The sequence below is a fragment of the Gorilla gorilla genome, chromosome 5 (assembly GCF_029281585.2).
Source record: "Gorilla gorilla gorilla isolate KB3781 chromosome 5, NHGRI_mGorGor1-v2.1_pri, whole genome shotgun sequence".
NCBI classification, from domain to species: Eukaryota; Metazoa; Chordata; class Mammalia; order Primates; family Hominidae; genus Gorilla; species Gorilla gorilla.
In genome coordinates, this window is record NC_073229.2 from 159102841 (window position 1) to 159119213 (window position 16373).

The window sequence follows — 16373 nt, forward strand, 5'->3', positions numbered from 1 at the left end:
GCTGGCCTCTATGTGTTCTTAATTACAGCTGTTGGAATTGGAGTTATATGTGCAACAAGTACTCTATTTTAATATTTCAAGCTCAGACATAGTGAATGGTGGGAGAGGGTGGAAACCCCTTCCCTGGGGGACTGAAGGTAGAGTGGGGCCATCTGGGGTGGTTGGGCTGCTGTGTGGGGAGCAGCCTCTGATTCTGTGCAATTTATGTGACAGCCCCAGAGCTTCGGGCTCTGTGACTACACGTGCCAATTGCCTGCAGGAGCAGGTCCCTGCACAGAGCATAAAATGCTCTCCTGAAGCATCTTTTTAAAGTGCCCACATACCAGGTCCCAAGGACTGCCGCTGGGAAGTAAGCAGCAGGCGCTCATGAATTTCTAATAGAGGAAAAATGATTTTCATGCAACATCCTTGAGAAATCAAAGCATGTGAGAATCATCAAGATAGGTAAAAATTTGAATATCAGCATATTTATCTCTTCAGGGGATTTTTGAACAATTTCTCTGATGTTTCAAGTTCAGCAAAATACATACTTCTGAGGTCCTCTTTGCATTGATTTTAGGTATCTTAGGGGAAATGTATTCTCCCACTTAATAATCTACCAGAAAGCAGCTCTGAGCGTTTCTTTCTAGTAACTCCTGGGGTCCTGAGACTTGGGACTTGGACTCAGCGGTCTGCATTCAGGTCGAGTTCAGTCATTGGGATGGAAGTGATACAGTTCCCCTTGGGAGCGATACCAAAGTGCTTACCGAGCACTTGCTTCAAGCTGAGATGACTGAACTCTCCTCCCCTCTCCTGCCCCTTCCTCCGATATCCTAAATAAAGGGAGAGAGTTCACAGCTCCTGGACAGTATTCGCAGAACATGTACTGCACCCTTTCCTCAGGATGTATTTAGTGAATCCTAATCTTGAGAAAGACTGACTCCCTGAACTTTAAGGTTAGAAATAATTAGACAAGAAAATCCCTTCTCTGGATTTCTTGTAACTGTCAAAAATGATGAGTAGTGGAAAAATGGCTTCAGGTCATACTTCTCGCTCTCCCTGAACCTTTGCACTGTATTGTGTATAAAAAGAATATAATGTCCCTGTGTCATGATAGGGTGAATGTTGCTATTTCTGCCTTTTGACTGTTCATTATCATTTGCTATCATAAGCCAAGGGCCTGATAGATAGCTGCAGAAACCTAAATAAATGCAATAATTACTCAGGACTGTTCAACCCACTCATCCTCTCATTCACCTCTCCTGTACTACAGAAAATACCTCCTTTTGTCTTGGCAAACACAATTTGGAAAAATGGTTTAAGCCCTGGCAGCAATAGATAGCTAATTATATTCTATTTTGATTGCCTTAGAGGTTAGCCAGCCAGAAAGCAACATTTCATTTCCATGTTCTGAAGAATTTTAAGGCATCCCAGTTCCATTTTTTCTTTTTCTTTTCTTTATTATTTATGTAGTTTTAAATATACATAAGCATTATCTCTCTGCTTCACATGCAGTGCTCTGAAAATGCATTCCAACACTCTTCCATTCTCCATAGAGTGCAAACTCCTTGAAGGTAGAGATTATTTTTCATATTAGATGTATGCCAGGATTTATTTTATCCCTATAGATTCAAGATCAATGCCATGATCTTGCAATGACAGCATAGAGACTCCACAAAAATCTGCTGCACTGAATGTAATAAAAATCAAAATCACTACAGTAATTGTCCCATGTCTGGAGAAATGACACATTTGTTTACAATAAGGCAGAAACCAAATTATAATTATTTTAGATTTTATTGATTTCTGAGTAGCAACCACACATCCCATAAGCGAGAATATGGAAGCCATGTACCCTGGCTCATCAGACAGTGTAAAATCTGCTAATAGGTGCCTATTGCTTGGCAAGGATTGTGGCCCATCCAGTGGGGAATGGAGCCACAGCCCTCCGACCACCACCCAGACAGGTGTGGCCTGGCCCAGCCCACTGTTCAAGTGAATTGTATTTAGAGAGTTCATTACACGTAACCCCTTGAATAGCCTCTCCAGGGCTCTACTCTCCATCATGTGATTGAGAGACTGTGGTTATAACTCATAGGGTGAATCACAGCATTTCTATAATGTTCTCCAAAGTATGTGCTTGGGCTTCAAAAGAGAAAACAGTACTTTGTAGCCGAAAACTTAGGAGGGAGAGTAGGTACTAATAAATCAATCTAACAAGAAAAAAGTCAACTTGGGAGTATGGAGTAATATTTTGTAGGAATTTTAAATCAGGAATTTACTGACTCAAGTGTTTTGGATTAAACTTATAAAAGCAATGAATTCTTCTCTTATAAAATGAAGCCTTCTAGTAGGATGATCAGATCATTTAATGAGGAGAGAACACCCTGGGGCCAGTACTTAATCATGTCATCCACAACCTCTAATTTTAGCTCCTAAAAACTCTGAAGCCATCTTTTTCTCCTTTTTTAAAAAAAAATTATTTCTGTGCTAGTTCTAGAATCATGGCAAATGTAAAGTTTTGAATTCGATCCATGCTTGACAAACACAAAGTAGATGAACACGTTTTTTATCTTATTTATGTAGAAGAGGAAAATTTTCCTCTACCCTCTTCAGTTGGGCCTTGTGAATTAAACTGGCAAAAGTCAAATTGACAGGCGAAAAAGGCATACGAATTTTATTTTAAATTTTATGTGCATGGGAGCTCCATAGAAAAGAAGTAAAAACCCAAATAAGTGGCTAGTCTTGGGGCCATAAGTGCCATTTTAACCAAAGGTGAAAGATTGTTGAGAAATGACTAACAAAGAAGAGGGAGTTTGGGTTTTTAGGGCCAGTAAATTGTAGAAAGGTAAATATGTGGGGGAAAATCCAATGAAGGTAAAAGTTATTTAGTGAGATTTGTTTATGCAGACATCTCGGCACCATCTCCATCTCCAGAAATAAAGGTTACTCTTTCTGTCCTGGTACAAGAGAGAACACTATCATAAGGGAATGTTATGCCCTCCTTTTAGGCAAACAGGGGGAAAATAGCTTTTCCTGTGTCTGCTTTTTCTCAATTACCCTCAGCTCAAAACAATCAATGTATCAAAGTAGCATATTTTGGGATGGGATATTCTGTTCCCCTTTAGCTTTTTTACATATCTAAGATCTTCCAGATTATTAAACCATATTTTTAAATCCATGTTCTTTTTAAAGATGTTCTTCAATCACCACGTCCTGTCTTCCCTGTCCTAACTTGAGCCAACAGCTTTCTAGGCCTCTTTTTAAATATCTAACAACTTAAAATTAATTTTCATTTCATTTTTCAGGCAGTTCTTCTGTTTATTTGAATTCTTGTTTCTTTTTGCTGCATTACATCCCCAAGTCATACCAGAAAGGATGAAACCTTCGAGATAGGGAGAAACTTTTCGAGTCATTAAATATCTTATTGTGCCTTCATTCGTGAATAAGAGTTTGGCTGCCTATAAATTTAGGTTCAAAATAATTTTCCTTGAGAACTTTGAAGTTTTGCTCCTCTGTCTTTTAGCATCAATGTTACTAATGAAAATAGTGATGATAATCTTATATGCTTTTTTGTGGTAGGTATCCTGTTGATTCACTCTGTAAGCTTTACACTAGGAATTTTTATTTTTATTTTTGATATTTTGAGACAGGGTCTCACTACATTGGCCAGGCTGGTCTCGAACTTCTTGCCTCAAGATATCCTCCTGCCTCGGCCTCCCAAAGTGCTGGGATTACAGGTGTGAGCCACTGCACCCAGCCTACACTAGGAATTTCAAATTTTCAACAGAGTATTTCTTGAAACATGGTATTTTCCATCTAAAAAGAGTGTCTTTAGTTCAGAGACATTTTCTTTTTCTATTTATTTGATTTTTTCCCCCTTTTTGTCTTTTTTTTTTCAATACTTTTGGGGGAACAGGTGGTGTTTGGTTACATGGATAAGTTCTTTTGTGGTGATTTCTGAGATTTTGGTGCGCCCATCACCCGAGCAGTGTACACTGTACCCAATGTCTTTCATCCCTCATGCCCCTCCCACCCTGCCCCCCAGGGAACTCAGAGTCCATTATATAATTCTTATGCCTTTGTGTCCTCATAGCATAGCTTAGCTCCCACTTATAAGTGAGAACATAATGATGTTTGCTTTTCCATTCCTGAGTTACTTCACTTAGAATAATGGTCTCCAACTCCATCCAGGTTGCTGCAAATGCTGTTATTTCATTCCTTTTTATGGCTGAGTAGTATTCCATGGTATATGTATATATACACATATATAATATATATACATACACACACATACATATATACACACATACATACATTTTCTTTATCCGCTTGTTGGTTAATGGACATTTAAGCTGATTCCATATTTTTGTCTTTGTTTTTACATTTTGAATTAGTTACATATTAATAGCTCTCTGGATCTATCCTGCATCCCACCAACTCTCTTATATTTTTCCTTTTCTGTCATTCTCTACATCCTGAGCTATTTTCTCAACTTTATCTTCCAGACTACTAATTTGTTTTCAGCCGTATCAATGACTCAATTCTATAAATTTTAAAAATTTAATTGGAGAATCAGTGTTTAATTTCTCAAGACCTCTTTTATGTTGTTTGCTTGCTCCTTTTTCATAGAAGCCTGTTCTTATTTATAAATGCGCTATCCCCTCACATCTTTCTGAGGGGACTCATTCAACTTTTTAGTGTCTCTGCTACTTCTTTTATCTGTTTCTACCACAGTCAGTTGCTCTTTCACACATCTCGATATTTTTCTTTTACTGAAAATTTAATAATCCTTGGTTGCTTGGTAAATTTTTTTTTTTTTTTGCGGGGGGACAGAGCTCTGTCACTCAGGCTGGAGTGCAGCGGTGCAATCTCAGCTCACTGCAACCTCCACCTCCCGGGTTCAAGCAATTCTCCTGCCTTGGCCTCCCAATTAGCTGGGCGTATGCCACCACACCCAGCTAATTTTTTGTATTTTTAGTAGAGACGGGGTTTCACCATGTTGGCCAGGCTGGTCTCAAACTCCTGACCTCAGGTGATCCACCCACCTCAGCCTCCCAAAGTGCTGGGATTAAAAGCATGAGCCACTGCGCCTGGCCAGTAATTTTTTTAATAAAAACGGTATTGTTGACTGGGCGCAGTGGCTCATGCCTGTAATCCCAACACTTTGGGAAACCGAGGCAGGCGGATCATTTGAGGTCAGGAGTCTGATATCAGCCTGGCCAACATGGGGAAACCCTGTCTCTACTAAAAATACAATAATTAGCCAGACGTGATGGCGGTTGCCCGTAATTCCAGATACCCAGGAGGCTGAGGCTCAAGAATGGCTTTAAGCCAAGAGGTGGAGATTGCAGTGAGCCGAGATTGTGCCACTGCACTCCAGCCTGAGTGATAGAGCAAGAGTCTGACTCAAAAAAAAAAAAAGGACCAAAAAAAATGATATTGTTGATTGGCATGGGTAATTGACAAAGTTATTTTTTGCAATTTGGAAAAACAGTTTACCCATAAGACCCATTGCTGAATGGGGGACTAAATCCCCATTTTCTGAAGAAAAGAAGCTTCTTTTTAAGACGTGTGGAGAGTTCATCTTGCACCCTCATTAACTACCAGGGAGGAGGACTTTGCCTTGGGTGGTGAAATTTGGCAGTGCATCTCACTCCAAGATGGGGCTGCCTTTCCCTTCCTCCTCCCCAGCATTGCACGGAAGGTCCTGAGCTATCTCAGGCTTTGTGCCTGGAGCTCCATTAGAGGCATTCCTGGGAAGTTCTTCTACTCTAGTGTCTCCAGCAGGGAGCAAATGTAGCCAGCTTCTCCTGAAACCTAGGAAGAGGAGAGGAGGCACCTGTCTTCTAATCAGTGTCTTCTAATTCTTCGACACTCCAAGTGCAATCTCAGGTCCCACCGCAGAACTACTGAATCCAAATCTGTATTTTAACAGAGTCCCTGGTGTTTCAGGAGCACTTCCGAGTCTAAGAAGCACTACTCCTCAGCTGCTGTCCATCCTTGAGCCTCAAGCTTGGGACCTCTGGGCTCTGCCATCTTTTCTCAGCTTCTCCTCTCAGCCTGTTCCTGGCTGTCCCTTTAATATGATCCACTTTCCTTTTTTGGTAAATAATTCTGACTTATGAAATAATATAGTGAACACTTATGTGCCCATCAACTGGCTTAAAAAATAAAGCCCTTGTGGACACCCTCACCCCAATTCTCTCTATCGTTAGTTCTGAGCACAGTATGGCAGGGGTGTGGAAGCCCCAAACCAAGATACACCAGTCCTATGGGACTCTGCTGCAGTGTAGGCACAGAATGGAGTGGTGCCTCAGCTGCTGTGGGGACCTGAGACTGCATGGATGGCCTGGGAGGAGTTCAGTCTCGGATCCGTACTCACTCACTTGAAGGGGGTGGAACAAAACTAGGAAAGTTCTAGCTCCACTGCTAAGATTCAGACAATGTTATGACAACTGAGAGATGGAATAGTGTTGGCTGGAGGAAAAGCATTTGTTCAAATGGGCATTAATGAGGCTGCCTTATGAGCCCAGGAGGAGTTTTAGAGATCCAAAAGACCCAGAAGTCGGGAAATGGCATCCAGGATGTCTGTTAGCTGGAAGCAGGCCCCTCCGCAGGCAGGACCCAGGGCCGAGACAGGAACCAACAAGAGCAGGGCTGACTCTGAGCCCTGGAGAGAACAGTCTCCTGGGCAAAGACAAGCTGGTGGAAGGTGGCTGTCCAGGCACAGGGAGCAAGGAGTCAGTTGCTAGAATTTGGAATCAAGATATGGCTTGGGTCTCAGGAATAAGGATGAGCTTCAGCCAGCCCATTTACGAGAGTGAAGATGCAAATTCCCAGAGACTGGAGTTGCTGAAATTCCTCCTGCTGATGTTCAAATTGGTTCTTCACTAAAGTGATTAAGGTCAAGGGGACTCAGCTGAGGAAGAGAAGAGGCGAGGAAAGGAGAAGGGAAGGTAGAATCTAGAGCCAGGTATAATCCAACAACATCACTTGATCTGAAAGGGGCTGGCTTTTATTTCTCAGCATTTGCAAGCAAGCCAATATATCTGAAATCCTAAGCAAAATTATAAAGCTTGGTCTTCCCCTCTCATCACCCTCAACCACACACACACAAACCATGGAACAAATACCCCAGAGCACCAGGAAGACTTTGTTCCCTTCCCAGAACTTGCTTTGAGAACCTTCTGTATGCCAGGCACTATGCTATGAATTGAGACTCTTCAGAGTGCAGTACCAGCAGCCTCGGCCTTCGACACTCCTGTCCAGTTATGGAGACAGACATGCAAACAGATCACTCCCATCAGTGTAGGAAGGCCCGTGCTGGAGGTGTTCCTGAGTTGCACGACCACTGAGGAAGGGCCTTGAAGTGGAGGTGGGTAGGAGAGAGGATGGAGGAGGCAAAACAAGAAGGAGACTTGGAGGGGAGACGAAACACCATGTGTGCCAGGAACCACAGGCACTTCACTGCTTCCTGAGCACCAGCTAAGGCAAATGGAAGGGGGTGAGAGATCATGGGTTTTGGAGCCTGAAAGTCCTGGGTTCAAACCCTACCTCTACCCATATCATGTGTGTGACCTCGGGTATGTTGCTCGAGCTCTGTAAACCTCAGTTTTTCTCCTGTGATCATTTGGGGATCCAAAAAAAAAAAGCATTTGAAATCTTTATTACTTAGTAAAACGTCCATATTCCTAAGAGGATGGGGATAAGGAGGAATGCATTCAAAAATAAGATACATGCCATACTGGTTACTAAAATTGCTTAACATTTATTGCTTCTTTTGGGGTTAGCAAGTTGTAAGCTTCATTAGATGCATACACTAAGAAATGGAATTGATTAGACTTGACCGTAGGAATGGATCAAACTATGTACTCTTCTTGTTCCAAGTTTCCTCCAAAAGTAGTAGTTATTTTGTTTTTCTTCATCCTTGTACAGATACATTTAGTAGAGCTTACCACATAGCCTTCCCCTGACAAATTCCAAAGACGTCCACAGCCCCCTTATGTAATGAGGTACAATCAATGATCAATTAGCCATGCTAGTGGCTAATACACAAGGAGATTATCTCCATAATCTCTCCAAAGATGGCAAATTATGGCTATTTATTTTTGGTTTTGCAGCATTTTTTTTTAAAGACAAGTTCTCACTGTATCCCCCAGGCTGAAATGCAGTGGAATGATCATGGTTCACTGCAGCCTCAACCGCCTGGGCTCAAGCGATCCTCCCACCTCAGCCTCCCAAGTAGCTGGGGCTATAGGCAGAGGGCACCACACCAAGCTAATTTTTAAACTTTTGGTAAAGACAGGATTTCACCGTGTTGCCTAGGCTGATCTCGAACTCCTGAACTCAAGTGATCCACCCACCTTGGCCTCCCAAAGTGCTGGGATTATAGGCATGAGGCACTGTGCCTGATTGCATATTTTTTTAAATTTACCATATACTTGCAAATGAAATAATCTGATTATCTGGAGATTCCCAAGAGTTCAATGAAGATGATGAAAGAAACACTATGAAAACACAACCTGGGAGGAGCTTGACAACTGTTTGGCATCATAGTTCTATCTTCCTACTTATAAGTCTTTTTTTCCGAGTCCACATTGAAAATAGACAGTATCTCTTCACTAGTGGGTAAAATTACTAAGAACTGAGGATAAGCTAGAGATAACCTTCTGCCAAGTCAAGGCATAGCTGGAATTCATGCCATGATTTTCATCCACCACATTGAACAACTGATGCCTGCAGCCAGGCATTGGCCATAGTGGCTCCACCGTTAGCAAAGATCAGTGTTTAACGGTGATGGTTTTGATCTCAGTGAAGAAGTTGTAAGAGTCCTTGGCTCCCTCTCTACCTATTCCAGAACTCTTCATCCCCCCGAAAGGAAGATTCAGCTCCCTGATGAGCCAGCAGTTGGTCCAGACCAAGCCAGACTGCAGCTTCTTAGCCACCCGGTGGACGCGCCCCACATTGCTGGACCACACCGTAGCCGCCAGCCCATACTTAACGTTGTTGGCTCTTTCAATCACCTCCTCTTCACTATCAAAGGGGACGACACACGTCACTGGACCAAATATCTCTTCTGTCATGCAGCAGGATTCATCCTTAATGTCTGTTATCACCGTGGGAAGCATAAAGTAGCCTGCCTGGTTCCTGGCAGGGAGGCTCAACTTATCCACTCCCTCACCGCACCAAATTTGGGCACCTTCAGCAAGAGCTCTCTTGACGTAACTTCTGACCTGCGTGGGTAAAAATCATAATTAGCAATGTCTTACCATGTGGCTTCACGCAAATCAGCAGAAAATTCAATGTTTTCTAATCATCTCGGAAGGAGGGATAAGGTCATTCCTAAGAAATCTATGGTCGATTATCTTATCACTCAGCTGCTAAGCCAGAGGGCAGAGGCGCTCAAGCATCATTTGGGCATTCACCTTTCATACATAAGGGAGGGAAGTAATTATTTAATGTCTAAGTGCCAGGAACTCAGATAAGTGCTTTTCATACAATCTCACTTGATTGTCTCAAAACATTATTAGCTATTGTTAATCTATTATTATCTTCTATTTGCTGATAGTATAATTGAGTGTAAAAAATATGAATGGTTCATAGAGCTAATAAACAGTAAAGTTAGAATTCACACTCAGGTATATTCTGTAGTTAAATACACGAAAGAATATTTTCTCCCTTTTTGGGAGCTATGTCCATTGCAGAAAATGGGAAGAGAAAGATGTGTAAGATTTAGTTAAAGGCCAGAATGCCCTTTAATAAGTGAGCTTCCAGAACAAATCATTTCTAATTTCTAGTCTCATTACTGAATATACTCTGAAAATATATCTAGGTAATATATTTTAGCTAACTATAATGGGAAATAAATTATGTAGCTAGTTAACTTAGTGACTCAGAGATAATGACAGATGTATATTAACAATGGTTGTAGAAATAGCTCATAATAATTATATATATATAAACATTGTTGAAGTCACAATTATATGTTTTTCTACCCCAAGAGGTATTATAAGCAAAAGAGAAGTATAAAAGTAGTCCTAAAAATTAAAAATGTAGAACAGCAGTAAAGAAGTAAACCAAAGACAGGGTAAATTTTGCAATAATATTTTGGATTTTTACTTATCTATCGAGCATTCTGCCCCAGAATTACATTAGAACTCCATTGTAGAACTATATTCAGTGTAGAACTATATGTATATTTTCCATGTAAAACAGAGGTAATATTATTCTATTATTAAATTTGCTCCAAGTTTGTAGAATTAATAAACCATGAAGTTAAAGACTTTTTTTACAGACAGTGTCTCACTCTGTCACCTGGGCTGCAATGCAGTGGCACCACCATGGCTTGCTGCAGCCTTGAAGACTCCTGGACTGAAGAGATCCTCCCACCTCAGCGTCTCGAGTAGCTGAGCCTATAGACACAAGTCATCACGTCTAATACATTTTGTTTAATTTCCTATAGAGATGGGGTCTTGCTATGTTGCCCAGGCTGGTCTTCAACTCCTGGTCTCAAGGGATCCGCCCAAAGTGCTGGGATTACAGGAATGAGCCACCACACCCAGCTCAAGACTTTTTTAAAAAATACAGCATTTGGTACAGATTTATATTCCCTTCCATTAACTTCCACTCCCAACATCCATAGTGATCTCAAAGCTTTCCCAGAACATACACTATTCTAGTTTGTGGGTAGAAACTAAAATAAGTTTGTACCTCTCTTGATCCCTACTCTCTTTCTTTTTTGGAAAATAACTCATCCACACTAATTAAAAGGTTCCAAAGGTGAGTGTCCTGTGTGAATAGGGGAATGGAGGTGCAGCTGTCCAGAGGCCCTGCTGGGATGCAGTGGCTGAACTTCATCAATGATTCAGCACCCCACGAGGAGCACCTGGCTTTAGACCATTATGTCGAATGTGATCACATGATTTCTCTCTCAGAAGCTCTTGGAATCATAAAAGATAAAGAGAAGTGTCAGTCTTCAAACTGTGAACTTATCAAAACATTTAATATGTAAGGTGACTCACACTAATTGAATTCATTTCCTAGAGAAAGTATGACTAGATAATATCTACCCCAGCAGCTTGGGAACAGAGATTTTCAATAAATTCTGGGGGGGAGAAAAAAACCATGACTAGTAATATGCTATAAATATAAGAAATTATTATAAAATTTTTTCTTCAGGAGAGAGAGTAGTTAGTACTCAGTAGCTTTAGACACAAAATCAGAGCACAGGGGTTAGAAGAGTAACCCGAGAGCCAAGCTGTATTCAAATCCCAGTTCACCCATTTACTAGCTGAGGGCTTTTAGATGTCCTGTGCCTCAGTTTCCTTATCTGAAACATAGAATTAACACAGTCACTAATTCATAGGGCTCTTGAGAGGATTAAATAAAATAATAAATACAAAAGATTTAGCATGATGCCTAGTACATAGTAAGCCTTTTTGACTGTCAGCCTCTGTTGTTATTGATGATGTTGGTGATGATGATGAAATGACTGACCCGACACTTATTAGCTGAGAGACCTCAGAGATGCCCCTCATTCTGTAGGTCAGGTTTTTTATCTGACAAAAGGGGACAGGAAACTGCAACAGTGGGCCTTGGTTAGGTCTGAAGCCTGGCCCTAGCAGGGGATGCACCCATCAGCTTCTTCTGTGCTTCCTCCGGCCTCATTGTAAACCCTCCAGAATTCTCTCTATATAGTTGCCTGCATCTTTGGGTAGGCAGGTACACAGCCAGATCCTCCAGAGTGTCAAGTAGGGACGGATTCAGCAGGTAGAAAGAAAAACAAAAAGCAACCCTGCGAAAAGGCAAATGGAGACTTATCTTCAAGCCACAAGGATAGACTCCCCTGCAGGTTACTGAGCATCCCCATGGAGTCACTGAGACCCTGGGAAATCATACCTCCGTTTAGGAGCATGTTGTATCTCCATAAGTCCTTGAGCACTTGGCCATTACAAAACAACTTTTACATATTCTAATTGGATTATTTCACCAAAGGCATCGCCACCTATTGTGGCAATCATGCAGAGGTAGGGCGGGCACGAAAACTCCAGACTCCACATGGCCAATTTGATTTGGAGAAGACAAAAACACACTGCAGGGGCAGAGAGTGCTGGAATGCAGATGGCAGCCCAGTCTTCATGGGCACTCAGCCCCAAAGCTTTCTGGGGTAACATGAGGAAAGATGACTGTCAGCAGAGGGCATCCACTGCCTCCTCCAGCCCAGATGGTTTGGCACATGGAACTGAAGAGTCACAATCTGAAGAGGCCATACTTAACATTTCTCTAGGTGTTTCTATTAGCTCTCTCCCAAAAGGCAGAGACAGCAGGGCTTTCTCGCTAGAACTGAGCTGAAAGCCTCATGAGGAGTCCAGCTGGTGGGAGGCTCACTCGGTGTAAAGCCATATCTCATTTCATCTGTGCACACGCTCAGAGTGGAGCAGTGAGGATGGCAGATGCTCAGTGATCCTCTAAGCCACAGGAACATGGGGTCAGCAGCCTGCTTCCCAGCAGAAGGTAGATCCTCCTGAGGCTTTATACAGAGGAGGCATTGCGGGCAGAGCTGAGAGGAGTTCTACTCTATGTGGGAGGGATCAGACAGAGAGGACAACAAAACAAGGCAAGCCACATAGATAGCAGCGTTTTAGATGTGCTGTGGTTATGGAAATACCATCCTTATTGTTTTTCCCTTGAAAAACTTGGCTGCTGATAAGTACCATTTTCAAGTTTTCAACAGTGAATAACCTTGAATAACTTTTTTTTCTTTTTTTGAGACAGAGTCTCACTCTGTCACCCAGGCTGGAGTGCAATGGTGTGATCTCGGCTCACTGCAACCTCTGCCTCCCGGGTGCAAGCGATTCTCCTGCCTCAGCCTCCCGAGTAGCTGGGGCTACAGGTGCGAGCCACCACGCCTGGCTAATTTTTGTATTTTTAGTAGAGATGGGGTTTCACCACGTTGGCCAGGCTGGTCTCAAACTCCTGACCTAAAGTGATCCACCCGCCTCAGCCTCCCAAAGTCCTGGGATTACAGGCATGAGCCACTGCGCCCGATCTAACAGTGAATAACTTTTTAACCATGTCCAAAATCTTTCCCCTTTGAGGCAGTGGAATTTTGGAGCTTTCTGAGATGAGTGCAAACTATTTAGCTATACTTAGTTTTAATAAGAATAGTTGCTGAAAAATTATTTTCTATAAGGATCAAGCAGAAAATCAAAAGTAGTTGATTGAAAAGTCTTCAGTTGAGTTGATAGTAACGTGCTGGTTTGTTAGCATGAACAGATGTACCTTAGGACTGTAAGATGCCAACAACAGGAAAAACTGGATGAGTGGATATAAAAACTCTCTGCCTTATCTTTGAAACGTTCTATAAATCTTAAATTATTACAAAGTAGAGGATTATTTTATTTTTTGAGACAGCATCTCACTGTCACCCAGGCTGGAATTCAGTGGCGTGATCTCAGCTCACTGCAACCTTGACCTCCTGGGGTTCAGGTGATCCTCCTGCCTCAGCCTCCTGAGTAGCTGGGACTACAGGCACACACTACCACGCCTGGCTAAATTTTTTTGTATAATTTTTAGAGACAGGGTTTTGCCATGTTGCCCAGGCTGCTCTGGAACACCTGGGTTCAAGTGATCTTCCTGCCTCCGCCTCCCACAGTGCTAGGATTACAGGCATGAGCCACCGTGCCCAGCAAAGGTTTATTAAAAAAAAAAAAAGAAAGAAAAATTGACTGAGAGAGAAAGCATTCAATGGTAAAAATATCTAGGGGTTTTCAAAAGTTTTTTTTAAAAGATAAATTTGAGTTTATGGCCTTATATTTTAATGTGGTCAGAAAAATTTGATAACTGCTAAGATTCATCATTTCCAAAGTGATCCATGGCACCTAAGTATACTAAATTGAAATGATATTAAGATAATACAACTAACATGTGAAACAGATGCTTGATTTTCAGGCATAATTTAGTTTAGTAGAAGATGGCATTTCTGGATTTAGATACATCCAGGAGAAGCTGGCACCATGTCTAGGGCTTTGCCAATATTTCAGGTTTTAAAAATATTGAATATAATAAGTGGTTTAGATCTATTAGAAATCTTGGTTTTTGTCCACAGCTTCTGCAGCTGTGATGCTAGAAATAATGAGGAATGAGGACTAGTGGCCTTCTCATTTCTCCTTCGTTTAGGGGAAGATGGAGTTGGTAAAAACATGGTGTATAAGATGGGGTGACATAAGCACTATGTTAAGGCAAATTTATTATTAGGGAGGTGCAAGGGATGAAAATTAGTTGTAAAAATATTAGGAGCTCTGACACGAGAATCTTCTTCCTGGGAGTCATTGTGGTCAAGCCTGGCAAAGTAGTCTAGGTCCCCTGATTCCCTGCATGCACAGCTTGGACCTGGCCAGGACAAGGGGAGCCCGAGGGAAACCAAGCTCTCCCTGCATGTCTTAGTCCGGATTCAGATAAGAACTTGCTTGACAAAATCCAAATAGGGAGCTGGGCTGAGGCAGAAGGAGGGCCGGCCAGAGAGGGACACATCTTCAGAAACTCAGAGAAGGGTGTCCCTCCCACCTGTATGCCGGTGCTACTGGGACATGCACTTGCAAACTGAGTCCTCTGCTACCATCTGCCATGGACAGAGTCCTCATACATACTTGCCTGATAACAAAAACTATCACAAGAGACTCTACAAAACCACAACCTTGCACAAAGGCCACTGCAACCTTGCCCAAAAACTACTTCTACAAGGATGTTTATACAGTAGCTGTCCACTCAACCTTGGACTGGTGCCATTTAATAATAAATCACCCTTATTATTGATCCTTGTAGCCAACAATAATTGTTTCAAAACAACATTCTGTCACCTTCCTCATTTTACCTTTAAAAACCCTCATGTTCGTTTACCTCTCTGGCTATGCCCAGAATCCATCACAACACGCATATCCCAGTTCATAATCTTCTGGCATTCATTCCCAAATAAAGTCACTTTTATTTTCTTTAGAGAGTCCTTCTCTATGTTGTTATTTTAGATTGAAAGATTCTAACCACAAACCTACTAAAGAAAAGGTAATCTAGGTCTTCTCTGTGGAGTCATTCACAGACACAATATTCAGGGTGTATATTTTACTCTAGGGAAAAATATGGATATTTTATGCTGAAATATTCTGACACCTAAACTCACTAAATTCTGTGTTTATTTTATGGGTGATGAAAACTACTAGGAGTCACCAAAACACAAAACTAAAGTTTGAGAATTTGGGAGGCATTCCAAATGTGAATGATGTCTTTAACTAAAATGTAGTATAATAGAAATATCTTGGTACCTTTTTAATAAGTTGATTCTTGAGAAACACAAGAACAGTGGAGAAATATGAACCTGCAGAAATTTTTTCACTTGTATATTTGTAGTAATGCTGTAGAAATTTGAAATTATTTTTGATAATAATCTAGATGTAATTTTTCAGATTTCTAAATTGGCATTTAAAAAGTTAGATTTGTATACTATTGAGGTATTAAAGATCCATATTTAACCAAATGTTTTCAGAAAACTAGATACCAAAACTACTTGTGACCTAAGCTGGAATCACCAATACTTGTACCAATGATGAAGAGTTAAAGAGGAATTTCAAGCCAAACCTCAAAGGCATGTATGTGTCTATATGGCCCCTTTATCATTGTTATGATTTAACGATCAGTGATACTAGAGGCTCCAGGCTCGGATGGTTTCAAGCATTTCCTTGGAGAAAGACTGGGTTTTAGTTTTTGTGTTTATTTTGTTTTTCCTTTCAGAGTCTTGATGCTGGCCAGAGACGGCCAGGACCTGTGCATTTTGGACCCATTCCAGGTAGTTTAAGCTAAGGATCAAGAAGAATTCAAGAAAAATGGATACCTTAAATTTGGGAGATATATTGTAACTGGAACACATCATGTGGTGTTAATTCAGTCATTCACCCAACAAATACTATGCACCTACTATGTTCCAGGAGCTTTCTAGAGTCTAAAGATACAGCAATGAATAAAACTGACCAAGAAGCTGACATTCTAGTCCAGAGAAGATAGTCAGTAAAGGGATAAGATATATATATTGCATGTCAGGTGACAGTAAGAACCATGGAGAAAAATAAAGCTCCAAAGAAGTCAAAGTTTTAAAAGGTACCACTGTATATAGGGTAGGCAGGAAAGCCCTCATTCAGGTGACATCTACTCTCAGAAGGGGAAGGAGAGAGCCATGCGTGCATCTGAAGGAAGAGCATTCCAGGCAGTGTGAGCAACAAGAGCAAGGGCCAAGAAGGAGGAGGGTGCCTGGCATTTTCCAGGAAGAACAGGGAGGCCAGTACGCAGGAGTGGAATGAGGAAAGGGAAGGTCACAGAGGTAATGGAACAGATCGTAGCCAGTT

The 16373-nt window shown here is 41.5% G+C and overlaps 1 protein-coding gene across 3 annotated transcripts in view; it reads right to left on the reverse strand.

Moving 5' to 3' along the window:
- Positions 1 to 7038: 7038 nt before the first annotated feature.
- The window catches only part of ALDH8A1 (aldehyde dehydrogenase 8 family member A1), a 47070-nt gene continuing 37735 nt past the window's right edge, over positions 7039 to 16373 (reverse strand). For 2 of the 3 annotated variants that reach the window (XM_004044714.5, XM_004044715.5), the window contains one exon: positions 7040 to 9215. In XM_004044714.5, the coding sequence (XP_004044762.4) occupies positions 8763 to 9215 (453 nt within the window). In that variant the 3' untranslated portion in view covers positions 7040 to 8762. Of the gene's footprint in view, positions 9216 to 16373 lie in introns of all 3 variants that reach the window. The other variant, XM_019029730.4, reaches the window with a different exon arrangement.